Raw genomic sequence first — 16,824 nt, forward strand, 5'->3', positions numbered from 1 at the left:
TTTGAAATGGTTTGGGCACATGGAGAGAATGAGTGAGGAAAGATTGACCAAGAGTATATATGTGTCGAGGTGGAGGGAACGAGGAGAAGTGGGAGACCAAATTGGAGGTGGAAAGATGGAGTGAAAAAGATTTTGTGTGATCGGGGCCTGAACTTGCAGGAGGGTGAAAGGAGGGCAAGGAATAGAGTGAATTGGATCGACGTGGTATACCGGGGTTGACGTGCTGTCAGTGGATTGAATCAGAGCATGTGAAGCGTCTGGGGTAAACCATGGAAAGCTGTGTAGGTATGTATATTTGCGTGTGTGGACGTGCATGTATATACATGTGTATGGGGGGGTTGGGCCATTTCTTTCGTCTGTTTCCTTGCGCTACCTCGCAAACGCTTGAGACAGCGACAAAGCAAAAAAAGAAGAATATATATATATATATATATATATATATATATATATATATATATATATATATATATATATATATATATACATCTCTTTTTATACCACGTATTCCCAATCACCAGTCCCTTTTCAGCACAAATCTTCAAGCTCTTCACCATTTCCATTTATAACACTGAACACCCCATGTACACCAATTATTTCCTCAACTGCCACATTACTCACCTTTGCATTTAAATCACCTATCACTATAACCTGGTCTCATGCATCAAAACTACTAACACACTCAGCTGCTCCCAAAACATTTGCCTCTCATGATCTTTCTTCTCATGACCAGGTGCATATGCACCAAATATCACCCATCTCTCTCCATCCACTTTCAGTTTTACAAATCAGTCTAGAGTTTTCTTTCTTATACTCTATCGCACTCCAACAACTCCTGTTTCAGGAGTAGTGCTACTCCTTCCTTTGCTCTTGTCCTCTCACCATCCCTTGACTTTACTCCCAAGACATTCCCAAACCACTTCCCCTCTACCCTTGAGCTTTCTTTCACTCAGAGCCAAAACATCCAGGGTCCTTTCCTCAAACATACTACCTATCTCTCCTTTTATTCTCATCTTGGTTACATCCACTCACATTTAGACACCCCAGTCTGAGCCTTTGAGGAGGATGAGTATTCCCCACGTGACTCCTTCTGTTTCCCATTTTAGAAAGTTAGGATACAAGGAGGGGAGGGTTTCTAGCCCCTCGCTCCTGTCTCCTTTAGTCATACATGCTGTCTTCATGAATTCCTGCAACCACCCTGCCCCACAAAATGGCACCTCCTCCCTCTGTGTGTGCGGTAGGTAGTGTCAGGAAATGACGACAAAAGGCCCCTTTTGCCCTCACTCTGTCTCTAGCTGTCATGTGTAATGGACTGATACCACAGCTCCCTTTCCACATCCAGGCTCCACAAAACTTTTCTCATAGTTTACCCCAGACGCTTCACATGCCTGGGTTCAATCCATTGACAGCATGTCGACCCTAGTATACCACATCATTCCAATTCACTCTGTTCCTTTCATGCCTTTTACCCTCCGGTATGTTCAGCCCCGATCGCTCAAAATCTTTTTCACTCCATCCTTCCACCTCCAATTTGGTTTTCCACTTGTCCTCATTCCTGCCCCCTCTGACACATATATCCTTTTTGTCAATCTTTCCCCACTTATTCTCTCTATATGACCAAACCATTTCAATACACCTTCTGCTTTCTCAACCACACACTTTTTATTACTATACATCTCTCTTACCCTTTCATTACTTACTTGATCAAACCACCTCACCACATATTGTCCTTCAAACATCTCATTTCCAGCGCATACACCCTCCTCCGCACAACCCTATCTATAGCCCATGCCTTACAACCATATAACATTGTTAGAACCACTATTCCTCTAAACATTCCCATTTTTGCTCTGAGATAATGTTTTCGCCTTCCACACATTCTTCAATGCTCCCAGAACCTTTGCCCCCTCCCCACCCTGTGACTCACTTCCGCTTTCATGGTTCCATTAGCTGCCAAATCCACTCCCAGATATGTAAAACACTTCACTTCCTCCAGTTTTTCTTCATTCAAACTTACCTCCTAATTTACCTGTCCCTCCACCATACTGAATCTAATAACCTTGCTCTTATTCACATTTACTCATAGCTTTCTTGTTTCACACACTTTACCAGACTCAGTCACAAACTTTTGCAGTTTCTCACCAGAATCAGCCACCAGCGCTGCATCATCAGTGAACAACTGACTCAATTCCCAAGCCCTCTCATCCAGAAAAGACTGTATTCTTGCCCCTCTCTCCAAAACCCTTGCATTCACCTCCCTAACAAACCCATCCATAAACAAATTAAACAGCCATGGAGACATCACGCACCCCTGCCACAAACCGACATTCACTGGGAATCAATCACTTTCCTCTCTTCCTACTCGTACTCATGCCTTACATTCTTAATAAATACTTTTCACTGCTTCTAGCAACTAAGCTCCCACACCATATACTTTTTATTACCTTCCATTGAGCATCTCTGTCAATTCTATCATATGCCTTCTCCAGACCTGTAAATGCTACATACAAATCCAATTTTTTTTCTAAGTATCTCTCACATACATTTTTCAAAGCAAACACCTGAAACACACATCCTCAACCACTTCTGAAGCCACACTGCTCTTCCCCAGTCTGATGCTCTGTACATGCCTTGACCCTCTTGATCAATACCCTCCCTTGTAATTTCCAAGGAATACTCAACAAACCTATATCTCTGTAATTTGAACACTCGCTTTTATCCCCTTTGCCTTTGTGCAATGGCACTATGCATGCATTCCAACAATCCACAGGCACTTCACCATGATCCATACATACATTGAATATCCTTACCAACCAGTCAACACCACAGTCACCTCATTTTATAATAAATTCCACTGTGGTACCATGTAAATCTGCCGTCTTACTGGCTTTCATCTTCCGCAAAGCTTTCACTACCACTTCTCTGTTTACCAAACCATTCTCCCTGACCCTCTCACTTCATACTCCACCTTGACCAAAACAACCTATATCTGCCACTCTATCATCAAACACATTCAACAAATCTTCAAAATACTCACTCCATCTCCGTCTCACATCACTAGTTCTTGTTATTACCTCCCCATTAGCCCCCTTCACCGATGTTCGCGTGTGTTCTCTTGTGTTATGCACTTTATTTACCTCCTTCAAAAACATCTTTTTAGTCTCCCTAAAATTTGATGATTCACACCCCAACTCTTACTTGCCCTCTTTTTCACCTCTTGTACCTTTCTCTTGACCTCCTGCCTCTTTCTTTCATACATCTCCCAGTCATTCGCACTACCTCCCTGCAAAAATTTGTCCAAACGCTTGTCTTCTCTTCTACTAAGAATCTTACTTCTTCATCCCTCCCACCCCCCCACCCCACTCATTACCCTTTTTAATCTGTTTGCCTCACACATTTCTCGTGCCACAAGCATCTTTTTCACAAGGCATCACTGCTTCCCTGGATACATTCCACTCCCCTTACGTCATTTGCTCTCATCTTTTTCCATTCTGCTCTTTACCTCTCCTGGTACTTCCTCACACAAGTCTCATAACCAAGATCACTTACTCTCATCACTTTTCACACATTTACATAAATGTTCATATCAGCATACACATATGCAGACATATACATATTTACACATGTACATATTCATACTTGCTTTCCTTCATCCATTCTTGGTGCCACCCCACCGTACTGGATATAGCACCACTACCTCTGTATTCCCTGCATGTAATGAAAGGTAACTAAAAGTGGTGGGATTGGGAGGGCTGGAACCTCCTTCACTTTCTTGTATTTTCATTCCTAAAAGAAAGAACAGATGAAAGAGCCAAATGAGAAGTGTTCATCCTCCCAGAACAGATGGAAGCCAAATGAGAAGTGTTCATCCTCCTCAAAGGCTCAGGCTGGAGTGTCTAAATGTGGGTGGATGTAACCAGGGCGAGAAGAAAGGAGTGGTAGGTAGAATGTTTAAGGAAAGGAACCTGGATGCAGTGGCTCAGACTGAAATAAAGCTCAGTGGTAGACAGGAAGAATAGCTTGAGAGTGTCATAGGGGTAAAGTTAGGTGTTGGTGTAAGGGCAAGAGATAAGGAAAGGGTGATAGGTGAAGTAGGGAATTGACTTCCAGACTGATGTTGGTAAAAATGAAAGTGCATTGCAAGTGATGGGTGACTGTTAGTGCTTATGCACCTGGCCATGAGGAGGAGGATGGTGAGAGGCAAATGTTTTAGGAGCAGCTGAGTGTGATGGATTTAAAGATGTGAGTGGGTAACATGGCAATTAAAGGTATATTGTAGGGGCATGGGATATTCAGTGAAGTGAATAGGAATAGTAAACCGCTTCTGAAGTAGCATATTGAAAAAGGATTGGTGATTGGGTATATTTGGTTTAAAAAGAGGGACACGCACAAGTATGCATGAGTGAGTAGGAAAGATGGTGAGAAGGCGTTATTGAATTATACATTGATTGATATTGGTGCAAAAGACTCATGGATGTGAATATTTAGGCAGAGGCAGCTGGTGGGATGTTTGACCAATTCCTAGTGGAGGCAAGGGTGAAGATTTGTAGGCATTTTTGGACAAGAGGAAACAATATGAGTGAGAAGAGGATGGTGAATATAAGTGAATGTAGAAAAGAAGTGCATATGAAAAAATGCAAGGAGAGATTTGGTGTAGATTGGCAAAAGTTGAGAGTAAAAGAAGCAAGGGGAGTGGATGCTGACGTGTGTGGGAAGTGTGTAAGTGAGAGTGTAGAGAGTGATGGGATGATGAATTATAGTTGCTAGTAAAAGAGAAAAGAGAGGTGAATGTGGCATATTTACATTGAAGGAGTGCAAATATTAGGAAATGTATAAGAGAAAGCAGGTCTAAATGAAGGTGCAAGGGTTGAAAGAGGGAAAATGAGAGTTGGGGTGAATGAGTATCAGTAAACTTTAGGGAGAATAAGATGTTTTGAAGGAGGTTAATAATGTGAGAAAATCAAGAGGACAAATGGGAACATCTGTGGAGGAACATTTGAAGGATTGTTGAATGTGTTTGAAGTATAGATTGGCAGATGTAGGGTGTTTGGATTGGGGAGATATACAGTGTGAGAGAGTCATGGTTAGTGATTTGGTGAAGAGAGATGAGGAGATGAAAGCCTTGCATACGATGACATGAGGCAAGGCAGCAAGAGTGGATCATATTGCAGTTGAATTTCTTAAGAAAGTGGGTGACTTCGTTGATTACTTGGATAGAATTCATTGTATGTATGAATCATGGTAAGTTGCCTAAGGATAGTTGGAATGCCATTGTATAAAGGCAAGTGGGACAAAGATGAGCAATGGAGGTATAAGTGTTGTGTACCAAGTAGGTTGTATGGGAGAGTGGTGATTGAGTGTGAGGTTATTTATAAAGCATCAGATTGTGAAGGAATAGTGTTTTCAGGGGTGGCATAGAATGTTTGGATCAGGTGTCATAAGCGGAGATGAAAAGTAGTAGAGGGAGAATAAATTGGAGAAGGAAAGATTGGGTGAATGATGTTTTACATGTTTGGGGCCTGAACATGTAGGAGAGTGAAAGGTGTGCACAGGATAGAATGAGTTTAAGTGATACAAGGGAAGTATGGTGTCAGTTGGACTGAATCAAGGTATATGAAATGGCTGAGGAAAACCATAGAGAGCTCTAGAGAGAGAGAGAGACCATAACATCTAAAAGTCTGCATTGAGGCCAGGCCTTAATTGAAATATAGGGAGCATTATGAAAGGGAAAAAGAGACAAGGAAAAATATTTATACATTTTGGAGGAAGTGAAAAACCTGTCTTTTGAAATTTCCCAAGTCTTAATTACTGGGAAAGACATGAGAAGGTAGAGAACTGCAAAGCTTCAAGGTGTAGGGAAAGAAACAATTTTTGAAATGGCCCACCCTTTAGTTGCCAGTTGTCACACAGTAAAGTGACACAGCAGATTGTTGAGTACTGCATGGTCTAGCTAGCCATGGGGGCACACAAGCAGCCAACTCTTGGAAGTAAAAACCAAAGTAATACATATAGAAGTGGAAAAGTGAACCAACATTGTGGCATAGAGCAAGTGGGCCAAGTTTTGAATTTAGTCTCAGAGAGTTTGTAAGCCAGACCACTTTCAACTCAACTCTGTCAAGTAGGGATTCAGAGCTAGAACCACCCCTGATGTGAGAGCAATACTCAATACAAGGACGAACCATAGCTTTGTTTAAATGGAGTAACTTCGCAAGAAAAGTTATTTCAATATCTAAACAAGACTTCCAGTTTCTTAAGAGGTAGACTAAGCTGTTTCCATAATATGGGGTTTCCAAGAAAGAGTGTATTTTACAGTAATACCAAGTATGTTCATTAAGACAAGAGGTGGAATTACAGAACCATCAAAGGAGAGATGAGAGTTGTAAGGAGTTTTCAATAGAGATATGGGTAAAAGCTAGGTCTTGGAGGCATTAAACTTAACCAGGTTTCATTTACCCCACTGAGGTATCCTGTTTAAGTCTGAGTTTATATAGAAAATTGTGTTGAGACAAACTGCAGATCATGTGAGACAAGAAGAAGCAGAAGTGGAGGAATGCAGGGTTGAGTCATCATCGTATGAGTGCATTTGGTTATTTGTGGAAAAGAGGAAATTGTTGATAAATAGGAGAAAAGTGTTAGGGACAGGACAGAACCTTGATTGACAGTGCTGTTGATGGAGAATGGGGGAAGCTGATCCATCTACAACCATGAAAATAGATTGGCCAGAGAGGAAGCTAGATATGAAGAAGCAGAATGAGAGGAAAGCCAGAAAAGAGGAGCTTAGAGATGAGACCCCCAGTCCCACACCCTGTCAAAAGCTTTGGATATGTCAAGGGAAACTACATAGGACTCCCCCAAATCTTTCAATGATGACGAGACATTACTTAGATAAGAAGAGTGTCATCAATGGATCTCACCTTATGTATGCTATATTGGTAATAAGCAAGAAGACTGTGAGATTCAATATGTCTATTGATATGGGAGTTGAGGAGGGATTCAAAGTCTTTGGAAATGGTAGGTGTCATAGCAACAGGACCATAGTTTGAGGGGTTAGAACGGTTACCCTTCTTAGGAGTAGAATGTACCAATGCATGCTTCCAAGAAGGAAAAATTCTGTTTTTTAAACAGAAATGAAACAGACTGGCAAGCACAAGTTCAATTTCAGAGGTACACTCTTTGAATATACAGGGATGGATGCATGCCATCAGGGCCATGAGCCTTGCTTGTTCCCAGAGAGAGAGAAGTGCTTTTCAAATAGTCCGACAAGAGATTATAGAGAAGGGCTTAGGACTAGTAAGAGGAGCATGAGTGGCTTTATGAATATTAGGCATCCAAGGTGGAGTTAGAAGAGAAACAAGAACCAGAGAGAGTTGCTTTGTTTACGGGAAAAACAGCTTTAGTTTTGTCAAAATGGAAAAGTGAAGGAAAAGTAGAGCGACAAAGTTTATAGCAATGTCTTTAGCTGAAGACCATAAAGACTTATCAGTGGATGGAGAGGAGAGGTTATCAAACTTCTTTTGAAGAAAGGAACACTTTTCCTCCCGAATAACGTACTTGCATTGGTTATGGGCATTCAGAACAGTAATGGTTGAACAATGGATTCGAAGATGTCGTCTTGGAAGAAGAGGCAGTGAATGTTTCCATTCCTGCAAGAATAACCTCTGCTGTGCATTTGGCAGAGAAAGGAGCTTCATAACATAAGAGACAGTAAGTTACCCGAGGAGAGTCTGAAAAGAATTTTAGTTAGTTATTCCACTCAGCTTTGTGAAGGTGTCAATATTTATTCTTTGAATGGGTTGCTGGAGGGGGAGGTGCTGTTAAAATAGATACATTTATGAGACTGTGATCAGATGAACCAATTGAGGGTGAGATTGTGTAGTTACAGTTGGGTGGATTAGAGGCAAAAAACAGATCCAAGATATTAGGAAAGTGGTCAGGAATATGGATAGAGTGGGAGATAATTTGCTCTAAATCATTGAGAATGGAAAACACGAGGATTTCCATCCCCTCACCATTCATATGGGAGGGATTCAGCCATTCCTTTTGGTGAATGTTGAGATCCTCAAAGTAGAGGATCTCAGCTTGTGAGTGAGAAAATGTCACAGTCTCTTGGCAGGAATTTAGACAGTCAGAGAAAGATATAAAATTTCTAGAATTTGGAGAGCAAAAGGCAAGTAGAGGAAAAGTATGATAGTTGGGAGATAGACCTTGAATCGCATAACTTCTAATCTTGGGGACTCAAGTCCTAGAGGCATGCAACAGATGTGTTGTTGCAAAAAACACAAACCTAACCTTTGTATGGAATTGTGAGTGGAGATTATAGTTGGATATGATAAAAGGGCTTGTGAGAACATCATTAGACAACTGGGTCTCAGAGAGAAGGAAGATGTTAGGAAGGGTACTCAACAGATGTCTTCTAGAGGTTACAAGAGACTGCTAATGTTGGTATAATGAATAGAAAAAGAGGAAGGCCTATGAGCGAGGGAAAGGTTGTGGGAGGGGCTGGTACTACTACTGTCTGAACCCTCCCTCTCATGATTACATTTAAAACAAATGATTAGACAGGAGGTGGCAAAAATTTATGAGCGAAGAAAAATAAGTGAGGTTTAAGTAGGTGCTTCTAAGGAGATGGTAGGACTATCCTGATAGTCCCATCTTGATACAGTAAGTAAGACCAGCAATCCTAATATGGAGAGTGTAAGATAGTTCTGGACACCACTTTTAACCCTCCTCAGTCAGGATATTAGTACCACCCTGTGTGACTGCTGTCAAGGGCCTATTACCTATGGTTGTGGATAGGAAGATGTGGATTTTGTGCATTACACATGACAGTTAGACAGTGGATGTAAGTGAATGAGGCCATTTCTTCATCTGTTCTGGGTTCTGGGCTTTACTTCACTAATGTGGGAAACAGTGAACAATTATTAAATGAAATGGTCTAAACACAGAGGGTCAGTTTTATGGGCATTGGGCTTATCTGTTGTGAGATAATGTACCATAAGGTAAGTTTTAGTTATGTTTGTCTTCATGTTTTTCTTGAAAAAGATGTTTTTTTTCTAACCATCTTAGTTTTTCATAGCTTATTGGGTGGACCACCCCTGGAGAGAAAAATATGTTGGAGAATGGAAAACTGTTTCTCTTGGGACTTTATCCTGTAAGCAAATTATGTGCTCTTTGTTTCCTGTCTTACCTTTTCCTCTTATTCAAAAAACATTTTTATTGATTGATAGTAGTCACTCCAGGGATGATATCCCAGTTCCAAAGAATTATGAAGGGGCAAGTAGAACATCTGATAGGATTGTTAGGTGGTGACTGCTGGTTAGAGGAGAGTTCTGAGTTGAGCTGTTGCTGCTGCTGCTGTTTGGATGGTTTGCAAATGGTGAGAAGTTTAAATCTTACTGGAAAGAGGGAAGCCAGAGGCCCCTAACTCTTAGAGATCCATGGTGGTTATTTTATATTTTGTTTGACACCACCATAGAAAGTTTTTCTTTTTTCAAAATTCACTTTTTTGAAATGTTAATTGCTTTAATGAAATGTTTAACTCTAGTAATTTTGCAACATAGTTATAATGAGTTGCATAATAAGTCTGATGTTGTCACATGTGGAAGGAAATATGTGATACTACAGGATGATAATTGTTTCCACTGCTAACTCTCCTGAGGACAGCATACATGTTACCAAGTTAAAATGTAAACCTTATTATATTTAGTTTTTCATCTGCAATTCATAACATCCTCAGTTAACCAATCTACTTCCTGTTGGGTATTTCTTCATTTTCATCTTGATAATTGTATAAAATTGTATTCCTGCCATCATTTTGCACATTACTTATAGCACATCCTATTTCTACAGACTCCACCAATTTTGGTAACTACCATATATTGTATCGTTTTGATCTGCACTTTGCATGCCACTATTCCATATGAAATGCCTATCCTGCACTTGAACTTTAAGTTCAAGGGTCTGGGTGCATGATCTGCTTATAGTAGTGTGAATAGAAGACAGTTGTAAGGTTCATAGGATGAAAATAAATAACATTGCTTATGAGTTGTGATTTACCAATTGCTTTATAACTCTTTCCAGTGAATCTATCTCTCATCAGCCCAGCACCTAGTAAGCAAGATGCTTCTCAGAAACAAGAAATCTCTGATTCTGTACCAAAAAGGCTTGAGTATGATCCAAAAACTGACAGTAACATAACCTCAAGTTTTGTACAACACAAGGGTGTTGTGAAACCACTTACAAAGCGAAATACTTTGAAGAACATGGCACAACGGAAACCTAGAATTAAATCCAGGTGAGAAATTGTGTTAAGAATTGTATTACAGGTTGTGCCGGTCTAATCTGGCACTCTGTGGTCCAGCAACTCCCATTGTCCAGCATATTTTGAATCTGCTGCCATTAGTTATTAGTTTGTGGTTCTGCCACCAGGGTGGTGCTGTTAGCAATGCTAAGGTGCCAAAATCTGTTTACTTTGCAGTCAAGGTACTTAACAGCCATGTTAATTTCTTGTATTCAGCTGTATTTTAGCCCTTCAGGATGTCATCCAAGAGACCAAGAGGTGCATAAATCATTATCTATGCTTGAAAAAGTGGAGTTACTGAAAAACTTAGATAAAGGAAGTTCTGTAAAGACTTTGTGTGAGTACTATGAGATTGGATTATCAGCTTTGTATGACTTAGGGGTCAATTTCTGTTTTCCAGCATTTTCTATGGTCTGGCAATGGCCAGGTCCCAGGGCTGCCAGATTAAAGAGGTACAACCTGTACCCTTTCTCGAAAATTATGAGAAAGTTACAATGGGAGGCTAATGTGAGTAAATTTTAGGTGTTAATATTAGTGCAGCGATAGATATCATGAAGTGTAGGAATAAAGAACAGGGAATAGCACATTGGACAAGTAATTTGATGTACTCTTCAGCAGTATCTTTGTGAAGAAGAAAATAAGAAAGTGCAAAACTAAGCCTTTCCCTCGAAGGCTCAGTTCCTAATGCTATTTTGTGGAGGCAGGAAAGGTGAGCAAATGGTCAGAAAATGAATTTATGCTAAGGTGTTATAAGTAGGCAGCCAAATTACTGTCAGCATGCACTGGATATATTTGAAAATTAATTAGTGTGCATAGGTTTTGAAGGTAAGTATGGGTTTGAAATTTGATTTTTGTATGTGTTGATGTATGAATTTTTAAATTTTTATAAACTGTTGTAGATATTATTTATTTATTTTGCTTTGTCGCTGTCTCCCGCGTTTGCGAGGTAGCGCAAGGAAACACACGAAAGAAATGGCCCAACCCACCCCCATACACATGTATATACATACACGTCCACACACGCAAATATACATACCTATACATCTCAGTGTACACATATATATACACACACAGACACATACATATATACCCATGCACACAATTCACACTGTCTGCCTTTATTCATTCCCATCGCCACCTCGCCGCACATGGAATACCATCCCCCTCCCCCCTCATGTGTGCGAGGTAGTGCTAGGAAAAGACAAACGAAGGCCCCATTCGTTCACACTCAGTCTCTAACTGTCATGCAATAATGCCCGAAACCACAGCTCCCTTTCCACATCCAGGCCCCACACAACTTTCCATGGTTTATATATTTATTTATTATTTATTTTGCTTTGTCGCTGTCTCCCGCGTTTGCGAGGTAGCGCAAGGAAACACACGAAAGAAATGGCCCAACCCACCCCCATACACATGTATATACACACACGTCCACACACGCAAATATACATACCTATACATCTCAATGTACACATATATATATATATATACACACACAGACACATACATATATACCCATGCACACAATTCACACTGTCTGCCTTTATTCATTCCCATCGCCACCTCGCCACACATGGAATACCGTCCCCCTCCCCCGTCATGTGTGCGGGGTAGCGCTAGGAAAAGTCAACAAAGGCCTCATTCGTTCACACTCAGTCTCTAGCTGTCATGCAATAATGCCCGAAACCACAGCTCCCTTTCCACATCCAGGCCCCACAGCTTTCCATGGTTTACCCCAGACGCTTCACATGCCCTGATTCAATCCACTGACAGCACGTCAACCCCGGTATACCACATCGATCCAATTCACTCTATTCCTTGCCCGCCTTTCACCCTCCTGCTGTTGTAGAATGTTTGGTAAAACATAATGCACAGAATACTTTAGGACTTGCATGTATTAATGACTCATTATCTATCATTCATTAAATGCTAATCTACTGCTGTGTTAGATTTCCCATACAGATATCCTTAGTAGCTAACAATTCAGAATTTTGTGATTCATGTGATATTGAGGTTTTAGAATTATCCAGTTTTTAAGCTAACCCCTTTCAATGCTTTGTGTATCATGTAATGTGTTATGTAGCTTCTACAGTATGCATCATATAAAGTTTTTTTGGCTCCTAATATCCTTTAAGTTCCTGGATGATATTTGCTTTTACCAGGTAGCCATATATATCACAAGCAGCCTAACGTAACAGCTGGGAAAAATAATTATGCATCTTAGTCACTCACAGATCACCATACAGAGTGCACATGGGTCATATTGGTCCATCTATCTGTCTATCTTTCTATATCTCTGATGCTTGTTCCAACAGTCTCCATAACTAAAAACCTCCAGTGCCTCTTCTTAGCCTTTAGTGCCATATCCTTAACAGGCCACTGGCAGAGGTCAAGTCTAGCACAGTGTTTGCAGAGGCTCCTACCTAATGTTTGTACCTAATGCTCCTACCTGAATGTTCCTACCTACTAATGCTATCTACTGCTACTACAATTTTGCTAAAAGGCAGGGCATATTGGTATGGATGCAGTTGTATGTACCCACTATTGTATGTATTTATTGAATAATACAGGAAACTGTTCCAAGTGAAAATAAGGTTGTCTGTACTGACTAACAGAAAATGACACTTGGAGCCTTATTTGCAGTCTCCTATTTCATCATCATCATTATCATCATTTGCTGTCCAGGGCTGAAAGCAGACAGGACCAACAGGATCATGGACTTTGGGGAGTCCATTCAGCCTCAGTCACTGCTCTTGTGTGTTTCATGATTCTGACCAACAACCAGCTGACCTTCCTGATGGACAACAGATAGCCAGTCAGACTGATGAGCTTGGAGAATTTTCTTTTCATATCTCTGAGGAAGAGAAGTGGTGCAAACACCAATGTCAAAAGTGGGAATATGAATGCTAGAAATAGCATCATGAAGAGAGGATGTTTTCCTGGAACAAATGGAAGGGGAGAAAGCTTACATATGCATTTTATAATTGGTTGCAGCCTATCTGTCTATATCTCTGATGTCCTTTCTCTGTAGGAACCCTCATCATGGAGGTGGCTATGGCAAAAGAGTCTCCATTTATCCTTGTACTTACATGCCTCCCTCACATACACAATTCCACACATTCTGCCGCCATTTCTCTCCCTCCACTATTCTTCCATTCTATTTGCCCATGTCACAGGTGGTCTCCCTCTCACACCAACCCCTCTAATTGTACTATCATACACTCTCCTTGTAAACTCCCAGTCTTGCATTCTTTTCACATGCCCAAACCACTCAGTATTATGTTTCACCCAGTTTGCCACTCCACAATTCATTCCCTTTGCATTCCCAGCCATACCACATCTCTCATATACCCCTTCATTTCCTTCTTCATTCCATCTAGTCACACCACATGCACCTCTTAAATAGCTTATTTTCTTAGCCTGATTCTTGACCTCTGTGACTCATTCCACATCCATGTTTCAGCTGCATAGGTCAGGGTTGGGAGGACTATTCTGTCCCAAAATTCTCTCTTCACTGCCATGCTTACACCTCTACCCTTCATTATTCTATTAAGGGACCCTGTACTGATCGCTCCCTTATCTCGCCTTCCGCATAACCAAACTTATCCAAGACATGCCCTAAATACTTGAATTTTCTCACATCTGCCAGTCTTTGTCCCCCATGTCCAAAACACAGTTTAGTACACTTTCTTACAAAATCTGTTTTCATTTTGTTTCCTTTAAACACCATTACTTTACTTACAACCTTCAGCAACTCCTCTTTACTCTCAGCTAACAACTTAGTATCATCCACTGACAGGCTTGCCACTAGCCACCATATCTCACTGCCACACTCCATCTCTGTATCCCTTTTCCCCATTTTGCTTTCTTTCTTCTTCATCTCTCTTATTGCTCCATCCATGTATATATTAAAAAGCCACAGTGACATCACACAGGCCTTCCTCACACCTATATATATCCCAAAACTTTTGCTCCTCTCTCCATCCACTCGTACACTTGCATTTGCTCCTCAATAGAAGGCTTTCACATCATCAGTTAGTTGCATCCCTCAATGCATTCTACTCTGCTGTGTCATATGCATTTTCCATATCCATAGAATCAGCATGCAACTTCATACCTTTTACTTGATACTTTTCCTTTGTGATCTTTACTCTAAAAATCTGATCCACACTTCCCCAACCTTTCCTAAAACCCCCTTGCTCCTCACTTGTTCTGCATTCAGTCACTTCCATTAGTTTGTCGATTAACATGCTTGCATACATTTTTTCTGGTATATTTAACAGACTTAGTCCCCCATAATTCCTACATTAATCCTTGGCATCTTTTCCTTTGAGTAAAGGAACAATAATAGCTTTTACCCAATCCTCAGGCACAACCTTCTGTTTCCATGCTAAATTACATGTCAGATGCAACCACTGTAATATCACACTTTCTCCTCTTTACTATAGCATTTCAGTTGTAATCCCATGCACTTCCGGTGCCTTTCCTCCCTTCACCCTTATTATTACCCTTCTTACCTCCCTTTTTGCTATAAGCCCATGCACTTGTATCTTCTTCCTTCCCTCCTCCATACCCATGCATGTAACATCTGCTGCCTCCCCTTCTATGTTCATCTTTTCTTCAAAATACCATCTTCCTTTCACTTCCTCCATTTGATTCAGCAGCTCCCCTTCCTTACTTCTTACATTATTTCCACTCTCATATCCACCAGTTTCCTTGTTCACCTCCTTTCAGTTCAATTTTTTTTCCCAAGACTCTTCACTCAACTTTCTTCCAAAATCCTCTTTGACTCTTTCTTTGCTTTCCTATCAGCTTCTTAACATTCTGCCACACATTTTTTACTCTTCCCTCCTTTGCTGAACTTCCACTGGTACATTCCTATCAAGCAATTTACCATATGCTATTTTCTTCTCTTTCACAGCATTTCTAAGTATTCCATCCATCATGCATTTCTTTTTCTATTTCTGTATCTCACAACCTTGTATCTAGGTACAAATTTTACAGCCTTTGATGGTATTTTTCTAAACATTTTAAGCACCTTATTCACACATGACTGCATCCCTATATTCACTGCATTTCCATCTAAACTTTCAGTTAACTTCCTTTCATATTCCTCCACTTATTTTTTCTGATTCGTCTTCACATTTGCCAACACTTTTACCTCTGCATTCTTCCCAACACCAAACCTCCACTTCTCCCTGATCCTCATCCTCACGACAACTGTAAAATGGTCATAGTCTCCAAAGAATCCTCTCACAACTCTAGCATCTAGCACAGCCTTTCTGAGTCTTTCATTTCATTACCACGTAGTCATTCAAAGCCTTTTGGTCTTCTCTTCCATCATTCCTCATCCGCATATACCTGTGGATCGTCTTGTGCAGAAAAAAGATGCTTGCAATTTAGCATACCCCTCTTAGCACAGACATTCACAAGATAACTTCTATTCTCATTTACTCCAGGCACTCCCCATTTCCCAGGTATCTTGCCAATTTCATCCCATCCCACTTTCGCATTCATATCACCCATTATGACCGTTTCTCTCTTTCTCAAAATCATTTATGCAGTTGTTCACATTTCTCCAGAAATGCTGTATTTCACCCTAACTTTGTACAGGCTTCATATTCACAAGCACATATGCCAGTGCATGCTCTGCAATTCTAGTCTTTTGTTTCACCCACCCTATTCTTCATCCATTCCATTCATGCCTTGTAATACCCTTTTACACTCCCGGTGATAGCTGAATTGCACAGACTTCTTTCCCTCTTCCCTGATAATTTTCATTCATTACCTCTATACCACTTGCATTCATCATTTCTGTTTTCACTCCATACACCTTGTCCATGGATATGGGTTTCCCCTATCCTCAGTACATCCAAGCTATAACTTAAACTTCCCTACATGCTCCCTCCTTTTACTCTCACCATTAGTGCCGTCACTTTCAATCACTCCTCTCTTTTACTCCACAGCATAACTGGTAGACTCCAGTACTGCTTCATAGCCTTTTGTGCCTCACCTTTGACAGACCACTGGCAGAGGGCAGCTCCAGCGCAGTGTTTCCAGAGGCAGCAAGGCTCCAAAATTATCCCAGAAACAAATTTGCAATACAACACAAATGTTTCTATATTGAAAAGATTCCCCCGATGGAGCTGGGCAACTCCTCCCCCTTTAGTTCCACTCCTTAGGACAAGGTCACTGTGAGGAGGCAGGGTGAGATGTGGATACTCAAAAAAACTAGATTATGCCCCTGAGAGACTGAAATTTGAAAACTTTTCTCAATTCTGTGCCCATCACTGTAGCAGCACCTCCTAAACTCATTGGTTACGATACTGCCACTGCACTAAGCAGTGATTTGTTGCAGCCCGGCCTGAGGAAATCTCTTCCACTATTTTCACTATTACATCTGTACCCAAGTTCCCAGCTATGACCATACCAGGAGTGAGACTTTTTTAGATAGGTTTCAAGATCTGGCTGGGGTTGTAGACTCTCATAGCGGCTAAAATTGCTGCATTACCTTTTTGAAGGTAAAG

The 16,824-nt window shown here is 40.8% G+C and overlaps 1 protein-coding gene across 1 annotated transcript in view; it reads left to right on the top strand.

Moving 5' to 3' along the window:
- The window catches only part of LOC139752248 (uncharacterized), a 113,431-nt gene that overhangs the window by 46,007 nt on the left and 50,600 nt on the right, over window positions 1-16,824 (top strand). Inside the window, exon 3 of the mRNA XM_071668282.1 lies at window positions 10,078-10,291. Within this exon, the coding sequence (XP_071524383.1) occupies window positions 10,078-10,291 (214 nt within the window). The remainder of the gene's footprint in view (window positions 1-10,077; window positions 10,292-16,824) is intronic.

The sequence above is a fragment of the Panulirus ornatus genome, chromosome 12 (assembly GCF_036320965.1).
Source record: "Panulirus ornatus isolate Po-2019 chromosome 12, ASM3632096v1, whole genome shotgun sequence".
Taxonomy (NCBI): Eukaryota; Metazoa; Arthropoda; class Malacostraca; order Decapoda; family Palinuridae; genus Panulirus; species Panulirus ornatus.